We start from the raw sequence: 17,172 nt of genomic DNA on the forward strand, positions 1-17,172 counted from the left end.
GCACTCTTGCAGCTGCTGCCACTAACAGAGATAACAGTAACAATAATATTAATACTAATAGTAGTAGTAGTAGTAGTAGTAATAATAATAATAATAAGAATAAGAATAGGCCTTCGGTATGTTCTGCCAGTCGTAAAAAGTGACGAAAAGAACAAACCACTAATAGGGCTAACCCCCCTTTTAGTGTGATTAGTTGGTTCAGAACAGAACTAATGAAGCCTCGAACAAGCGCTGTCATGGTCAGGGACGACGCTTGAACCCTATGCCCATCCACAATGGTAACGACACTGCTAGCCACACGGAAAATGATTTAAATCGAAATAGAGGTGTTTTGCAGGATATGCTTCCTGCAACCACCCTAGAAGGAAAACAAAGACAGAGGATGAGATGGTCAGATGAAGTTAACCAACACCTCATGTTCTGTTATTACCAAGCAACAAACTTAGGAACCAACACAACTGGATACAGATCACAAGTATACACAAAATTTATTACCAGATACCCAGAATTAAAATTTTTAACAGAACAACGACTAGCTGATCAGATCCGTGTAATAATCAAAAATAACAGGATACCCCAGTCAGAATTAGAAAACATCAAACAACAAGTACAACAAATACTGGAACAAAATAATGTGCAATCAGAAAAAGAAGAAAATATAGTAATGGACTCAAACATCCCAGAGCAAACAAACAAAGAACAACACGCATCAATTAAACAACCAGAGGAAAACGAAATCTTAAGACAGCCAACAAAACAAGCACAAATAGAACATGAAGTGACACACGTTAGATATAGAAGAAAAATTTCAGCTAACATATATAGAATACAAAGACACAAATACAGACATTAGACCATTCTTGCATAGACCACCAAGTAACCCACAAGTCGAAACAACAATAACAACTATCAACACAATCATACACAACAAAATAAATGAAAATACAACTATGGAAGAGTTACAACTACTGGTTTATATAGGAGCACTCACTACACTAAATATACACACTAGGCAGAGATCAGAACCAACCAACACACAGAAGAAACCCACAAAACCAGCATGGCAACACGGGCTCCAGATCAGAATAGAAAACTGAGAAAAGACATCGGACAGCTAACACAATTTATAAGAAATGAAATATCAGACAAAAAATGAAAAAGGTTAGGTAAAATCTCACAAGAAGTGATAGAGCAATTAGATGAAAAGAAGCAGAAATTACAAGCATTGGCCAAACGACTTAGAAGATACAAAAAAAGTGAAAATAGAAGGAAACAAAACCAAACATTCAACACAAACCAAAAGAAATTTTATCAGACAATAGATAACAGACACAGTAAAATAGATAACCCACCAAACATAACAGACATGGAACACTTCTGGAGCAACATATGGTCAAACCCGGTACAACATAACAGGCATGTACGGTGGATACAAGCAGAAACAGACACATACAAGATGATACCACAAATGCCTGAAGTGATAATTTTGCAACATGAAGTCACCCAAGCAATTAATTCTACGCACAATTGGAAAGCCCCTGGAAATGATAAAATAGCAAATTTCTGGCTAAAGAAGTTCACCTCAACACATTCACAGCTAACAAAATTATTTAACAGTTACATTGCAGACCCATACACATTCCCTAATACACTTACACATGGAATAACTTATCTGAAACTTAAAGATCAAGCAGACACAGCAAACCCAGCAAAATATCGCCCCATAACATGCCTACCAACAATATACAAAATATTAACTTCAGTCATTACCCAGAAATTAATGACACATACAACACTGAACAAAATTATAAATGAAGAACAAAAAGGCTGTTGCAAAGGAGCACGAGGATGTAAAGAGCAACTGATAATAGATGCAGAGGTAACATATCAAGCTAAAACTAAACAAAGGTCGCTACACTACGCATACATTGATTACCGAAAAGCTTTTGATAGTGTACCCCACTCATGGTTACTACAGATATTGGAAATATACAAAGTAGATCCTAAATTGATACAGTTCCTAAACATAGTAATAAAAAATTGGAAAACCACACTTAATATCCAAACAAATTCAAATAATATCACATCACAGCCAATACAGATTAAGCGTGGAATATACCAAGGAGACTCATTAAGTCCTTTCTGGTTCTGCCTTGCTCTGAACCCACTATCCAACATGCTAAATAATACAAATTATGGATACAACATTACTGGAACATACCAACACAAAAGCACACATTTGTTATACATGGATGATCTAAAACAAGAACAGCAACAAATCAACAACTCAACCAATTACTAAAGATAACAGAAATATTCAGCAATGATATAAATGTGGCTTTTGGAACAGACAAATGTAAGAAAAATAGCATAGTCAAGGGAAAACACACTAAACAAGAACATTACATATTGGATAACCACAGCGACTGCATAGAAGCGATGGAAGAAACAGATGCCTATAAATATCTAGGATACAGACAAAAAATAGGAATAGATAATGCAAATATTAAAGAAGAACTAAAAGAAAAATACAGACAAAGATTAACAAAAATACTGAAAACAGAATTGACAGCAAGAAACAAGACAAAAGCTATAAATACTTATGCTATACCAATATTGACCTACTCATTTGAGTAGTGATATGGAGTAACACAGACCTAGAAGCACTCAATACACTTACATGATCACAATGCCACAAATATAGAATACATCACATACATTCAGCAACAGAAAGATTCACATTAACCAGAAAGGAAAGAGGAAGGGGATTTATCGACATAAAAAACCTACATTATGGACAGGTAGACAATTTAAGAAAACTCTTTCTAGAACGAGCAGAAACTAGCAAAATACACAAAGCAATCACTCATATAAATACATCGGCTACACCATTGCAATTTCATAACCACTTCTACAACCCTTTAGATCACATAACATCAACAGGTAGGAAGAAAGTAAATTGGAAAAAGAAAACACTACATGGCAAGCACCCGTATCATCTAACACAGCCACACATCGATCAAGACGCATCCAACACATGGCTAAGAAAAGGCAATCTATACAGTGAGATGGAAGGATTCATGTTTGCAATACAGGATCAAACAATAAACACCAGATATTACAGCAAGCATATTATTAAAGATTCCAATACCACAACAGATAAATGCAGACTTTGCAAACAGTAAATAGAAACAGTAGATCACATCACAAGCAGATGTACAATACTAGCAAATACAGAATACCCTAGAAGACATGACAATGTAGCAAAAATAATACATCAACAACTTGCCATACAACATAAACTAATAAAACAACACGTTCCCACATACAAGTATGCACCACAAAATGTACTGGAGAATGATGAACACAAATTATACTGGAACAGAACCATAATAACAGATAAAACAACACCACATAACAAACCTGACATCATACTCACCAATAAAAAGAAGAAATTAACACAACTAATCGAAATATTCATACCCAATACAACAAACATACAGAAGAAAACAGGAGAAAAAATTGAAAAATACATCCAACTGGCTGAGGAAGTCAAGGGCATCTGGCATCAGGATAAAGTTGACATCAAACCAATTATACTATCAACTACAGGAGTCATACCACACAATATCCACCAGTACATCAATGCATTACAGCTACATCCAAACTTATATATACAACTACAGAAATCTGTAATTATTGATACTTGTTCAACTACCCGAAAGTTCCTAAATGCAATGTAACATATACCGTACAGTTAAAAGGAAGTCACGCTTGATCAAGATCCGCGTCACTTTCCATTTTTAACCAGAAATAACATCTGAGAAAGAAAAGAAATAATAATAATGACAATGATGATGGTGGCAGATATAAAAAGAATTTGTATAAGTATAAAATAAATGTTTTCTGATACAGCGAGTCCTGCAGAAAGGAAAGTTAAGGTGACTGCACCATCTAAGAATACTAGGAAGTGAAGAAAATATGGACCAAAAGGATGTGCAAGAGTAATGAGTGTGAACAGAGACAATGGTGATCCTTATTGTATGTTTTAAATGTCTTCTGAAGCTGGACATGTTATTCAGTTCTCTAATATAACATGTGAGGTTATGTCAAAGTCAGGCTCCTGCTGCTGAGAATGACTTTTGAGTGGGACAGAAAGGATTTTGCTGCTATGATGGGAAAGGGTGTTCCTGTCATGTTGTCAATAGAAGAGCATTACGAATGATGAGAGATATGAGGGACAATGTCTGTTGATAAGACAGTAGAGCAGACTGAGGGTATGGAAATCTCTCGCAGTCAGGATAGCTACTCATATGATTGTGAAATATGATCAAAGAGTTGAACATCAGAGATATAATGAACACAGACATTCATAATTAGTTCCAGGTGCCATGAGCTTTCCTGATAAAGGCCCTACAGTATAACATCACTGTACTCAATAATTGGGAGTAAAAGTATTTGTACAAGTTTTTTCTCGGGTCAAGAGGGAAGAGCATTTCATATTTTTGCAGGGCATCAAAAGATGTTGATGGCTTCTTGTACAGTGCAGTTATGTGCTTAATACAATTCAGATTTTCAACTATTATTACTCCTAGATTCTTTGCTGAAGGAGAGAAGTTGATAACTATCCCATTTAGGAAGACGGTAGGGATTCCTGATATTTCAGGCTAATGAACCTAGAATGACCAACCAGTACCACATGGGTTTTGGATGGGTTGGGCTTTAATCCGATATCCTGTGTCCATTTTAATAGTGCACACAGGGCAGTACTCAAATTCTCGATAGCTGTCTTCAAGTTTATTTGTTTTGCAGCCAGAGGTCATCAGCAGACAAGTGATATTTGCAGTAGGACAAAATACTACGAAAAGATTATAGCACTTAATACTGAACTCTGGGGGGGGGGGGGGGGGGGTCCTGATCCTCCTGCCTCCATTGTGACTTTATGGTGGTGGAAATCATGCATTGCTGGTAAGACATCAGGTATGAGCGAAATCATTGCAACACATTTCAAGAGAAATTTGGGCTACCAAGTGTGGCAAGTAATATGCTGAAAGTCAACAGTGACAAAGGCTCTTCTGAAGTCTAAGAAACACATGATACTTCCCTTTTGTGTGTCCATGGCAAGCTTCAGATCATTTGTTGCCTTTATTAAGGCAGATAGTGTGCTAAGATGTTTACAGAAATCTGATTGCTATTCATCTGGTAGGTTGTTTGTAGTTAGGTTTGTTAGGTGGTCATGGACTATATATTCTAAGGTCTTGGACAGAGCAGGAACAACACCAACAGGTGGGTAATCAGAGGGTGCTGTGGTAACATTCTTTTAAGGTAGTGGTTTAACTAGTCTTTTTTTCCTGGTCTCCAGGAAAACACTTGTGATTAAGGTCTGGTTGAAAATATTCGTTACGGTGGTCAGTAGCGGGTCAATAATAAACTTCATCATTTGGACTGTGATTCTATCATATCCAGTAAGTGCTGATCTAATATGCATGATGATTTTTTATGGTATTGCAAGTAATGTGCTTTAGATAGAATTTTTTATGGCTACATTTTTTACCCCCATGAAGTAATCAGTGATTTTCTGTTCATTTGTCAGTGCAATACAATAACTGAACACTATATACAAACTGATGGCAGTGATCAGAGTATAACATAGGCTGCTATTATTAATACAATGAACCACAGGTGTCCAGCTTACTCATATATGTTTTATTTCATGTTTTACAGGTCCAAGGCATGAAAATATTTGTTACTTGTTACTATATTTTGGTCTATGTAATGTTCATTCAGTAATTATTTCAGCTCCCATGGAGGTAAAAATTGTAATTCAGCACATCTATTACTCTGATGCATTTATTTATATTTTTAGATATCGTTGTTTGTTGTTTCTTTTATGCGTAGGAGAGCACCAATTGGATGACATAGGTAACAGGTAATGGACTTAGAATAATTTCAGATGTTGCATGATTTGTTATCCCGTACATGGACCTATTATACACAGTCACATCACCAACTAACTCAAATTTCATATTCATTTCACAGCCACTGGTAAAAACAGATACATTGTCATCTTTAGACAATTTACACATGGGCAAGCAGGTACACACATACATTTAGCAATAAAAAAGTCCTTCTGGAAACTTCAGTTTGCATTGCCATAAAAGTCTGGTATGCAATTAAATCATATGGGGAGAAATTTTTCATGCTTGTAGCCAAAGAATAAAATGCTGAATCAAGACAAAAAATGGCAACAGTATGTCACGCTTGACCAGTCTGAACATCAACATCTGTCAGGTTATGAGTGTTTTTTAGAATATCATAAACTTTGTGTTATGTTCATTTTTTAAACTTGTAAACTAAAAAATGTAATAATAAAACAACATATTAGTCAATTACACAGTATTTCTCACTTATGTATTCATCCTAGTCTTATCAAACAATGGAAAATCTGACATGGAATAACAACAATACACAGAGCCACAGCAATGTCATATCCAGATGTGCTGGTAGTGATTGTATACCTACACTCACATAGTAATAGCAAGTTGTCTAAATAGATATTCACTCAAGAAAGACACTGGGTCTGTTATTGATCCATAAGACAGTACAATGCAACTGTAAGCTTTTAAAATGTAAAGTCATCTGGCATTTTCAGCTGCAAGAACAACAGTGGTGAACAGCAGAACAGTTTTGGGGGTTTCTGACAAATGGCTCTGGACACACTTGCTACTAGTCAATATGCGTTATATGTGCTCTGGTTATTCATTGATCTTTAATGTACGGTAATAAAAAATTTTCTTCCAAGTTATGTGTTGCCACATCATTTAAAGCCATCGAGGCTGTTTCTGTTCAAGGAGACTTATCTGCTGCTGATTATAGGGCTCATTTCTGTGAACAGTCAACTTTAGATAACATTTACCACTTACCTTGTATTCTGCCAAATTATTCTGGTGTTCATAAAGAAGATGTTTAACTTTTTGTTTGTAAATTTTTATTTCAGTCTGATGCTTCTCTTCAGCTTCTTCTATTTCTCGGTCCTTATTTCTGAAAAGACAGGAAAAATGATGACACTAGTACTTACTTAAAATGAATGACAGCACTAAATAGGTGGCAATATTTGGCTGGAGAACACTATGTGATCAGTTAGTCAACTCTCAGAATGAAATCAGTCAAATAAATTAATCCAAACTGGACATCTCTTTCTCAGCAAACACATTTTATTAGTAGTAAACTTTCACTTACTTTCATAAATAAAGTTAGTAATTAACAGTCTGGAAATATAGGGGAACTTGCTTTAGTTTCGAAAAATAAAACTGAAAAACCTCATAAGTTCTAAAATACCTAATAGAAGCTCATAAAATAACAAATCACTTTCAGTACTGTAACAATAAAAAAAAGTAAGGCAAGATCATGTAAATGCAGGACACCCAAATCACTTATGAACTTTTACATGAAGATAAGAATATAAAAACTAAATAAAAATAAAAATTTAGTGAGATATGATGCATGAATGTTCTCGCCATAACACAGAAAATCAACATATCAGGGAACATTAAATAATGATGCAAAGGAAGAACTTCCATCACAAGATGCTAAGTCAAACAGGACACAGATGCTAAGTCAAACAGGACACATGTAAATGTTAAGAAAGAGGAAAGATGAAGTATTTTATCACAAAAAAGGGGCAAAAAACATCCTGTCTTAACAGATAATGAAGAAGTCACATACTGTGACAGAGAAAAATATTGTATTGTAATTCTTGTGTTGTAGACTATTTTTCCAAGAGGATAATTTCCCATTGATCATTCAATCCACATTACAACTTTAAGGTCATATCATAGCTTGGTGGACCCTCTCATTCATTTATTGTTCCTGCTATGTAAATACAACTGCTATGAATGCAAGGCATGTCACATCAAGCATTACAGTCTACTGTGGTCCTCTAAATGGGCAGGCATACAATGATGAAGATTCTGTACAGAAACACATACACTTTTTACTAACTCCTATGCTCTATTAGTGTTTATTCAATCATTACCAAATTGTTAACCAATATAAACAGGCTCATGCAAACTACGTGGAACGCTAATTCCACTATGACTGGAACAATTTGGTCACTTCAACTGCCCCATCAGAAATAAAAAAGTCTTGAGTACATCCATAAGATTGTAATGAAAAAATCAAACAATAGAAAATCCAGGATGGATAGCCCTGCAAAAATACCAGTCCTTTCCAAAAGCCTCACCTTTTGTCCCATTCCCAAATTCAATCATGCAGGACTTGTTACAGACCTTCTTTCCTTCTCCTGGTCCCTACATTGCAAACACTTTTTTGCCACCAATCCTACCAAACAGACTCAACCAAAGACCAATGTTGAACCCTACCTCACTCAGTTCACTCCTCCATCCAACCGTGATCCACCCCACTGCCCTAAAATCATCCTCTGTTAACTTTCCATAATTCCTTAACTGTGAACCTTGCCTCACCATCACCCCAAATCCCTCCACCCATTTCATACCAAGAACGCCCTTCCATACAGCCTAGCCCCTATTGCATCTGTAGTGACAATTTGTCACTCTCAAAATATACCATGGGTATCACTGAGGTCTTCACAGGCTGTAATTGCCCTCCCAACTTGCAGAAAAACAGATCTCCCTTGCTGTATCTCTCCACCCAACCACCACCTCCAGAAGTCCCACCATCCAGTCACAGAGGAGCACTCAACTCATGATTCAGTACCACCTAGGACTGGAGCAACTGAATCACATTCATCACCAGGGTTTCGACTGCCTCTTGTCATGCTGTGAAATGAGGAATGTCCTACCCGCCCCCCCCCCACCCCTATCCTTCTCATCACTCCCACAGTGGTACTCGACCGCCCACCAAACCTACATAATATCCTCTATCCTCATCCATCCCTACACAACCCCTGCTCCCAACCCCGTGACTCATGGCTCATATCCCTGTAATAGGCCTAGATGCAAGACCTGTCCCCTCCCATCACCACCTACTCCAGTCTGGTCACTAGCATCACCTATCCCATCAAAGGCAGGGCTTACTGTGAAACCAGTCATGTGATTCAAAAGCTAAAACACAACCACTGTGCTGCATTCTACATGGACATGACAACCAACAACCTGTCTGCATGAATGGCCACTGAAAAACTGTGGCCAAGAAACAGCTGGAACACCCTGATGCTGAGCATGCTACCCAACACAATGTTCTTCATTTCAATGACTGCTTCACAGGCTGGATCCTTCCCACCAACACAAGCCTTCCTAAATTGCACAGGTAGGAACTCTCCCTGCAATATACCCTACATCCCTGTAACCCTCCTGGCCTCCAACTTTGTTAGTCATTATCCCTACCCATCTAGCCCCTTCCTTGCTTCCATTCCAGCACTTCACTTTTCCACCAATTAATCCTTAGTCTTTCTACTTCTCTCCTTTTGTCTATTTCGAAAAATGCTTCATTAGTTGAAAGCTCATTTCCTGACAGTCTTTTTGTCTATATGTGACTCACCATCTCCTCTATATGGTGAGTAGCAATGATCCTTTTCATTGATTTGCACTGAAACTATGATGAAGATGAAGATTTATCTTAACGGGTACCTGTAATCTACAGAGGCCACATGCTCAGGTGGTGGATCAGGGATGCTTCCCAAACATAATGTGATGATAAATAAGGGGGAAATCAAATATCCCACATACCAGTACCATTGTCAGAAGGCAAAATGAACTGAAAAGGAATAACATTTTACTTGTGGAACCAGTAGAGTATTTATCAGTGCATAAAGAAAAGGAACCATATATTAAAACACTAGCACAAACTCACATAGGGAACCTCTGATTTTGATAATAAAGTAAAATAAATAATAGAAAAGAGATGGCATTTGATTACAACTTTATAGAACTTTTGGGTCGCATCCCTCTGAAATAGAGAGCTGCTTCAAGATCCAAATTCCACCATTAAGGACCTGTACAAATTTCAGATAGAAACAAGAAAAATAAGGCATAAATAGTGGCAACAGAAGACTTGATAGCTCTAAAGAAAATCTGACAGCAAAGACATACAGAATTTATAAAGGAATACAACCGTTTAGTCCAGCCAGCTGCTTATCTAGAAAACTGAAAATTGTGAACAATTTCACCAGCTCAACTGACAATAATGAAATGTTAGAGGTTCAAACAAATGTATCTTCACATTCCTGAACTGATGTTTGACCATGCTTAATTTCTTCTTATTAGTGCACTTGACAAGAGCACAATCCTGGATTGTGGTTGCTTATTTAGCTCCACTCCAGAAAACTAACCAGAGTCACAGATAAACTGAATTGCATTACACATGTTGTGACTCGCCGATCTTTCAAAGTGCCGCCGTGCAGTTACGTACGTCCTCTACATGCGGCGCTGTCTGCCTGCCATGCAGCAGCAGTGCCACCTAAGCGGCCAGCCAGCCAGCGGCCGCTAGACTTGGACTCAGTTATGATTTGACTGTTAAAGTGTATACACGTCTTACACTGTTTACTTGATCTGTGACTTTCATGTATTGCGCTTCCTTGAAATATATTTGTTCAACTTGAAGTTATAACAACACATTACCATAATCTTAAAAAGAGTTAAAAGTGGCAGTAAACCACCACAAGAATGCTTATGGCCAATGTGGGCTCACCATTAAGATTCACAAAGTATGCTACTAACACAGCCTACACCAAGAGCAGTCAGTCCACATGTTACAACATCTATGTACAGCTCTGGAGTAAGTGGCTACTTTCTCTACCTAAGTGTCTCGTATGATACAGTGAACCAGAAGTGGAGAAAAGGATTTGCATAGCTCATGCATTTTTTGTGAACTGAACTACTGACTCCTCTGGAATAAGGTACGGATTATATACTCAGAAATAATGATGTGTAGGGCTGTTCTTATGTCGTCAATAATCATTACACGAATGTGAAAGACAGCCATCCCAAGATATTAAAAAGCTTGAGAGCTACCACCAGCTGAAACTTGATCAAGTGGAAAGAAAACATCACTAATATGCAAGTTGTAGAAAGAGCTCAAATTAACAGCAATGACACCACTATTGTTAAATATTAGCTAATATGGTTCAGAGCGCAACGAGGCTTCTTTGCTAACTGTGTTAAAATCAACTGTCCTGTGATTACAGATTTCGTGGCACACTTACAATATGTTACAAGGCCTAACTAAAACAAGTCATTAAGTTGAGCAACATTAACCCAGATCCCTGAGGCATATTTGGTAAAGATAATAATTGCTGGTATCTTTAAAGAGAAGTGCTTTACATGTGAGAAGTACAAGAGACAAGCACTGAAACTTCAGCCAATGCTATAATGACCATTGCCTGTCACTGAGTGAACTGCATGTTGACACAAATTTAACACCTAAAATAGAACTGTATAATCATATAAAACAGATTCACAAGATACACCTAGCAGAATAATGAAAGAACATGCATATTCTTAAAACAATGATTCAAACTTAGATGTCTGCTTGATTACTGACAAAATCAAATTAAAAAATCACTCTGGTACAAAGTAAAATTTGTTTCCCACATCCAGCTAAGAAAATGGGCATCCTATCCTCTGAATACTTTAATAAGTTATTTTGAACAATGTCTGTGAAAATACACATTGGTGATGATTTTGCAGCTGTACTAAATTTATGAAATTTAGCACAGTTGTGGACTCTTTCTGACATTAGCTGCATTAGGTATAAAAATATTACCTATTGGTGACACATAAAAGTGTTCCAGCTCAGAATGTGAACCTGCATTTACCACTAGCGACAAGCAGGAAATCTGGGTTCAGGTCCCAGTCCAGCACAGATTTTCTTGTGTCACCAATGGGTGATATCTTAAAACCTAATGCAGCTAAGAAAGATACCAGAATTGCAAATGAAGATATGTTTCAGATGCTTTTTACTTACCGTATTTACTCGAATCTAAGCCGCACTTTTTTTCCGGTTTTTGTAATCCAACAAACCGCCTGCGGCTTAGAATCAAGTGCAAAGCAAGCGGAAGTTCTGAAAAATGTTGGTAGGTGCCGCCACAACTAACTTCTGCCATCAAATACATGTAGCACAACGCAGGTATGCTTTGCAAGCACAAAGATAAATACTGGCGCTAAAACCTCTTCGTCAGTAAATAAATTAAAAGAAAATGTAGAAGAATGTAAACATTATGCCATGTATTCTTTCGTGTTTGCTGCTATCTCATTTAAATCCTGTCTGTCTAATAAACTACGAAACTAGAGTGAGACAACAGCAAACGCGGAAGAATATACATATCATGTCATGTTTATATTCGTATTATTCTTATGTTGAATAGTGATACAGTCAGAAATGAAGCATGGCAACTGACTAGATTCTTAAATATAAGATGACTCTAATTTCTGTGCAGAATGTAATGTACTAAAGAGGCATCTGCAAAGATTTTCAAACGGAGGAAAATTTTCGCTAAACTCTTGTTCAGAACATCTTCTATCATACGCAGTCTATTATTTGGTTCTTGTTGATCATTATCAAAGAAAGCAGCAGTGTAAGTAACAACAAATAGCAGTATCATGCCATTGTTTCGCTTATGAGACAATTCCTCTCTTTTTTTTATTGTAAGCCGCGGTAGCGCGCACAAAAGCAAGCCATGCCGCGAGCGGCGACAGGTCGTGAACACTCTATCAGAATGCGACAAACAATGCATGACGCAGTACAATAATGCATTTTCAGCTTAGAGTGACATAAACCCCTATATCAAAGAGAACGACACTTATCAGATCAAAGCAAAATAAGCAAAACCAGACGAAGCACGCGAAAAAGGAAGCGCCTGACACAGCAATGGCTACTTGTTAAAGCTTAACTGTCAAGCTTACGACTCGAACCAAACTGCTGTAGCTGTATAAAAACCGGAAAAAAAGTGCGGCTTAGATTCGAGTAAATACAGTAGATATACTTTTCATTGAAATAGATCCATAGTGAGGAAATCCTCCACGATATAGAATATGTTAGAAAAACAACAATACAAAATAAATATTCTCTATTCCTCTGCATACACCTCTCCCTGGCAAGACACACACACAGAAGGCTTCCTGACAGCTGAAGTGAACAATACAAAATAAATATTCTCTATTCCTCTGCATACACCTCTCCCTGGCAAGACACACACACAGAAGGCTTCCTGACAGCTGAAGTGAACAATACAAAATAAATATTCTCTATTCCTCTGCATACACCTCTCCCTGGCAAGACACACACACAGAAGGCTTCCTGACAGCTGAAGTGTGTCTCACTTATCTATTATGGAGATCGGTGTAATATCTTGAGTTCACTCTGGTCTCTGTCTACTCCATATAGGGCGTCTAAGTGCACCACTGAAATGCCACTCATAATGAAGTGAACAAGCTGTGACAGATCCTGTACTTAGTCTAGCAAAGAAAGTTTCCACAGGACAGAATAGTTCTTCTGGAACCTTTGGTATCTATTGTACATGTCTCTTGATAGCTTTCCCAACACACCTATTTGCAGCTGCTGCCAATCCTCTCACTGTAGTCAGAGTCATTGCCAGCTACTTATAAGCAACAAAAAATTCATCCTATGCCCAAGAACAGCATTCACAGGAGGGCTGCACTGGGGTTAGTGGAATATATTACAGAACACTAAACAAATAATTTTAAACTAAGCTTGCCCATTCTCTTTTAATTTCTAGATCTACTATGCTAAAGGATTACAAGTCCCCTTTAAGAACTGAAGCACTTTACACCCAACAAAGAGATTTCTGTTATCACGAGAGACAAACATGGGATAAAGTTTATTGATTCCCTGAAGTTACCTGGAACTTCATTGTTTCAAGGTTTTGATCATTAACAAACTCTAAACTAGCACAAATATAGGATAAATGTAAATAATTTAAACACCTATTGAAAAGGAAAATTAAGTGTAACACACTGTGGTAGCTACAATATACACCACAACAACTGTAACTCACAAATGCCAATTTACTATGAAATTGTTGTGCATGTCACTCATAACTATGGAAAATGATCCTTTTTTTGCGTACTTATGCAATGAAATAATTTAGGGTGTGCATTTTTATTTAAAAAAAAAAAGTACAAATAAGGGATAACACAAAGTCCTAACCATTTTAATGAGAACACAGCCCCAATATTACATACAGGTGCTGAGTAGAAGCCACACTGAGTCCAAGATACAAATTACAATTCATCCCAAGAATAGAGTCCGAGTTACTCCAAGTTACTACGAGGAAATACAATAATGATATGAGAGAGAGTACTCTCCATTCCAGGGTTATGTGAAGTTAGTTTGTTAATCAGTGTGCTAAGCTGGCACTGACTGTTGGCAGTGTGCACAGGCCCAGGTGCGGTGTTGCCTACTGAAGTTTGATTATTCCATTGCCTAGCAGGCGACACTATGCTGTGTGTATGTGTGTGTGTGTGTGGTTTGAGGTTTTCGGGCACTAAACAGCGTGGTCATCAGCGCCCAAACGCATGGAAACAGGAACACATGTGGTGAAGGGACAAAGACGGACAGCGAACAAGGAGAACGGCTAAAAGACACAGGCCTGACGCAGTTCCAAATCCTCTTATGCAGAGGCAAAACAAGAGGAAAAGAAACGCACTAAAAAAGGAAAGGAAACACAAGGAAAAGAGAACAGAAATCGAAGTGAAACAAGTAGGTAATCGTGACTGGCGGACCTCTTACCTAAACCCTGGATGAGCCAGTCACCCAGCAGCACATTAAAATCCTCTCCCTAAAATCTGAGGCAACAAATTGGACAGGACACAAAACCGTAAGGCCTTAACCACAGTCGTTGCGTCGTCTTTCAAAATAGAGGGCAAATCCGGTGGCAAGGATACCACCGCCCTCTGGTCAGGGAATAAAGGACAGTCAAGTAAAATGTGACAGACAGTAATCTGGACACCACAAGCACTGCAGATTGGGAGGTCCTCCCGCCGGAGTAAAAAACCATGCGTTAAGGGACTGTGCCCAATGCAGAGGCGAGTGAGGAGAACCTCATCCCGCCTGCACGACTGGTAGGACGTACGCCATGCCGCGTGGTGGCCTTGACCAGACGCAGCTTATTTTCACCGACTGCCAGCCACTCCTCTTCCCATTGACGCATAACACGAAAACGCAAAAGGGAGGTCACAGCATGGAGGGGGACGGCACATTCAACAACGTGAGGGAGGGAACATGCATCTTTGGCAGCCACATCCGCCAGTTCGTTTCCCCTAATACCCACGTGCCCCGGCACCCAGCAGAAAGAAACCGCCTTCCCCTGCCGTTGAAGGTGGAGTGGGCATCGTGGATGTTCTGGACGACTGTATCTGCTGGGTACAAGTGTTGCATGGTCTGAAGGGCACTCAGGGAGTCAGAACAGATGAGAAACTTAAGACTGGGAACACATCTCATCCGCTCCAATGCCTGCAAGATCGCAAACAATTCGGCATCAAAGATGGTAAACGCCGCAGGAAGCCGTAACTTGACGACTCGATCAGGGAAAACAACAGCACAACCAACAGAGTCCCCCTGTTTAGAGCCATCTGTAAATACTGGTACATGGTCGGGATGCTGGTTTAAAATATCGTAAAATGAGGAGGTAAAAACAAACGCTGGAGTGCAGCTCCTCCGGTACTCTGACAAGTCTAAAATGACGCTGGGCCTCTGGAGCAACCAGGGAGGCAGGTGGGTAAAACCCTGGAGTTGGGGTGCCACAAGCTCCACACCATGGGACTCAAGCAAATGCTTGGCACGAATCCCAAATGGTCTCGTTGCCCTGGGGCGACTGGAAAAGAGACGTTCCATAGGTGGTCGGGCAACAGTAGGGTACGCAGGGGAGGTAGGACAGACAAGGAATTGACACACCCGTCGCACCATGAGGAGTTTCCGCCGGATGGCGAGCGGCGGTTCCCCTGCCTCAGCACACAGGCTGGCGATGAGACTGGTACGGAAGGCATCAGTGGCGAGCCTGATACCCTCATAGTGTACTGCATCAGAATCTTCCGATACGCAGGCCTCGCTGACCCATACACGGTGCATCCATAGTCAAGACGTGACCAGACGAAAGCCCTATAAAACTGCAGCAGATGCGCCCGATCTGCTCCCCAGGACCGATGGCTTAGACACTTCAAAATATTCAGCACCTTCAGGGCCCGCACCTTGAGGTCTTTAAGGTGCGGCAACCACGACAACTTGGAATCAAAAGTGAGGCTCAGGAACCTCACAGTGTCTCTAAAGGGAAGAATGGTGTCCCTCAGACGCAATTCAGGGGAGGTAAAAGCACGTCGAGAACGATTAAAATGAACACACACGCATTTGTCTGCAGAAAAGGTAAAACCTGTCTTCGCAGTCCATGCCTCTAATCGCTTTATCGTAAGCTGCAGCTGCCGACTAGCAGTGACAAGACTGGAGGAAGAACAGAAAACAGCAAAATCGTCCATAAACAAGGAGCACTTGGCCGGACTCCGGATAGTGGACGTGATACTGTTAATGGCGATGGCAAAGAGGGTGACACTTAAAACGCTTCCCTGAGGAACACCATTCTCCTGCACGTACAAATCAGATAGCACATTACCAACCCGATATCGAAAGAGGCGGCGGGAAAGAAAGGACCAAATGAAGATGGGGAGATGGCCACGAAAGCCCCACTGATGGAGTTGATTGAGGATAAGGCAGCACCAAGTAGTGTCATACGCCTTATTAATGTCAAAGAATACACCTAGACAATGCTGGTTACGTAGGAAGGCCTGCTGGATGGCCGCCTCAAGCAGGGTCAAGTTGTCTATAGTTGAACGACATCTCCGAAAGCCACACTGAGAGTGGCTAAGGAGCTGCCTGGTCTTGAGCAGCCAAACCAGGCGACGGTTGACCATGCATTCCAATGTCTTCCCGACACAGCCCGTCAAAGCAATACTCCGATAACTACTGGGATGCATTCGGTCCTTCCCCGGTTTGAGGAGGGGAATCAAAATCGCCTCCCTCCACCAGTCAGGGAACGTGCCGGATGAGCATATCATATTAAAACAATTCAAGAGAACTTCCTTGGATGGCAGCAACAAGTGCTGCAGCATGCTGTACAGGATTTGATCATCACCTGGCACAGTATCATGAGCCACAGACAGCGCCGAATCCAGTTCCCACATTGTG

At 39.5% G+C, this 17,172-nt stretch overlaps 1 protein-coding gene across 2 annotated transcripts in view; it reads right to left on the reverse strand.

Moving 5' to 3' along the window:
- LOC124613112 (dynein regulatory complex subunit 4) overlaps positions 1-17,172 on the reverse strand; it is a 139,177-nt gene that overhangs the window by 77,391 nt on the left and 44,614 nt on the right. For both annotated transcript variants that reach the window (XM_047141724.1, XM_047141723.1), the window contains exon 5: positions 6,924-7,041. In XM_047141724.1, coding sequence (XP_046997680.1) covers positions 6,924-7,041 — 118 coding nt within the window. The remainder of the gene's footprint in view (positions 1-6,923; positions 7,042-17,172) is intronic.

Source organism: Schistocerca americana, chromosome 4 (assembly GCF_021461395.2).
Source record: "Schistocerca americana isolate TAMUIC-IGC-003095 chromosome 4, iqSchAmer2.1, whole genome shotgun sequence".
Classification (NCBI taxonomy): Eukaryota; Metazoa; Arthropoda; class Insecta; order Orthoptera; family Acrididae; genus Schistocerca; species Schistocerca americana.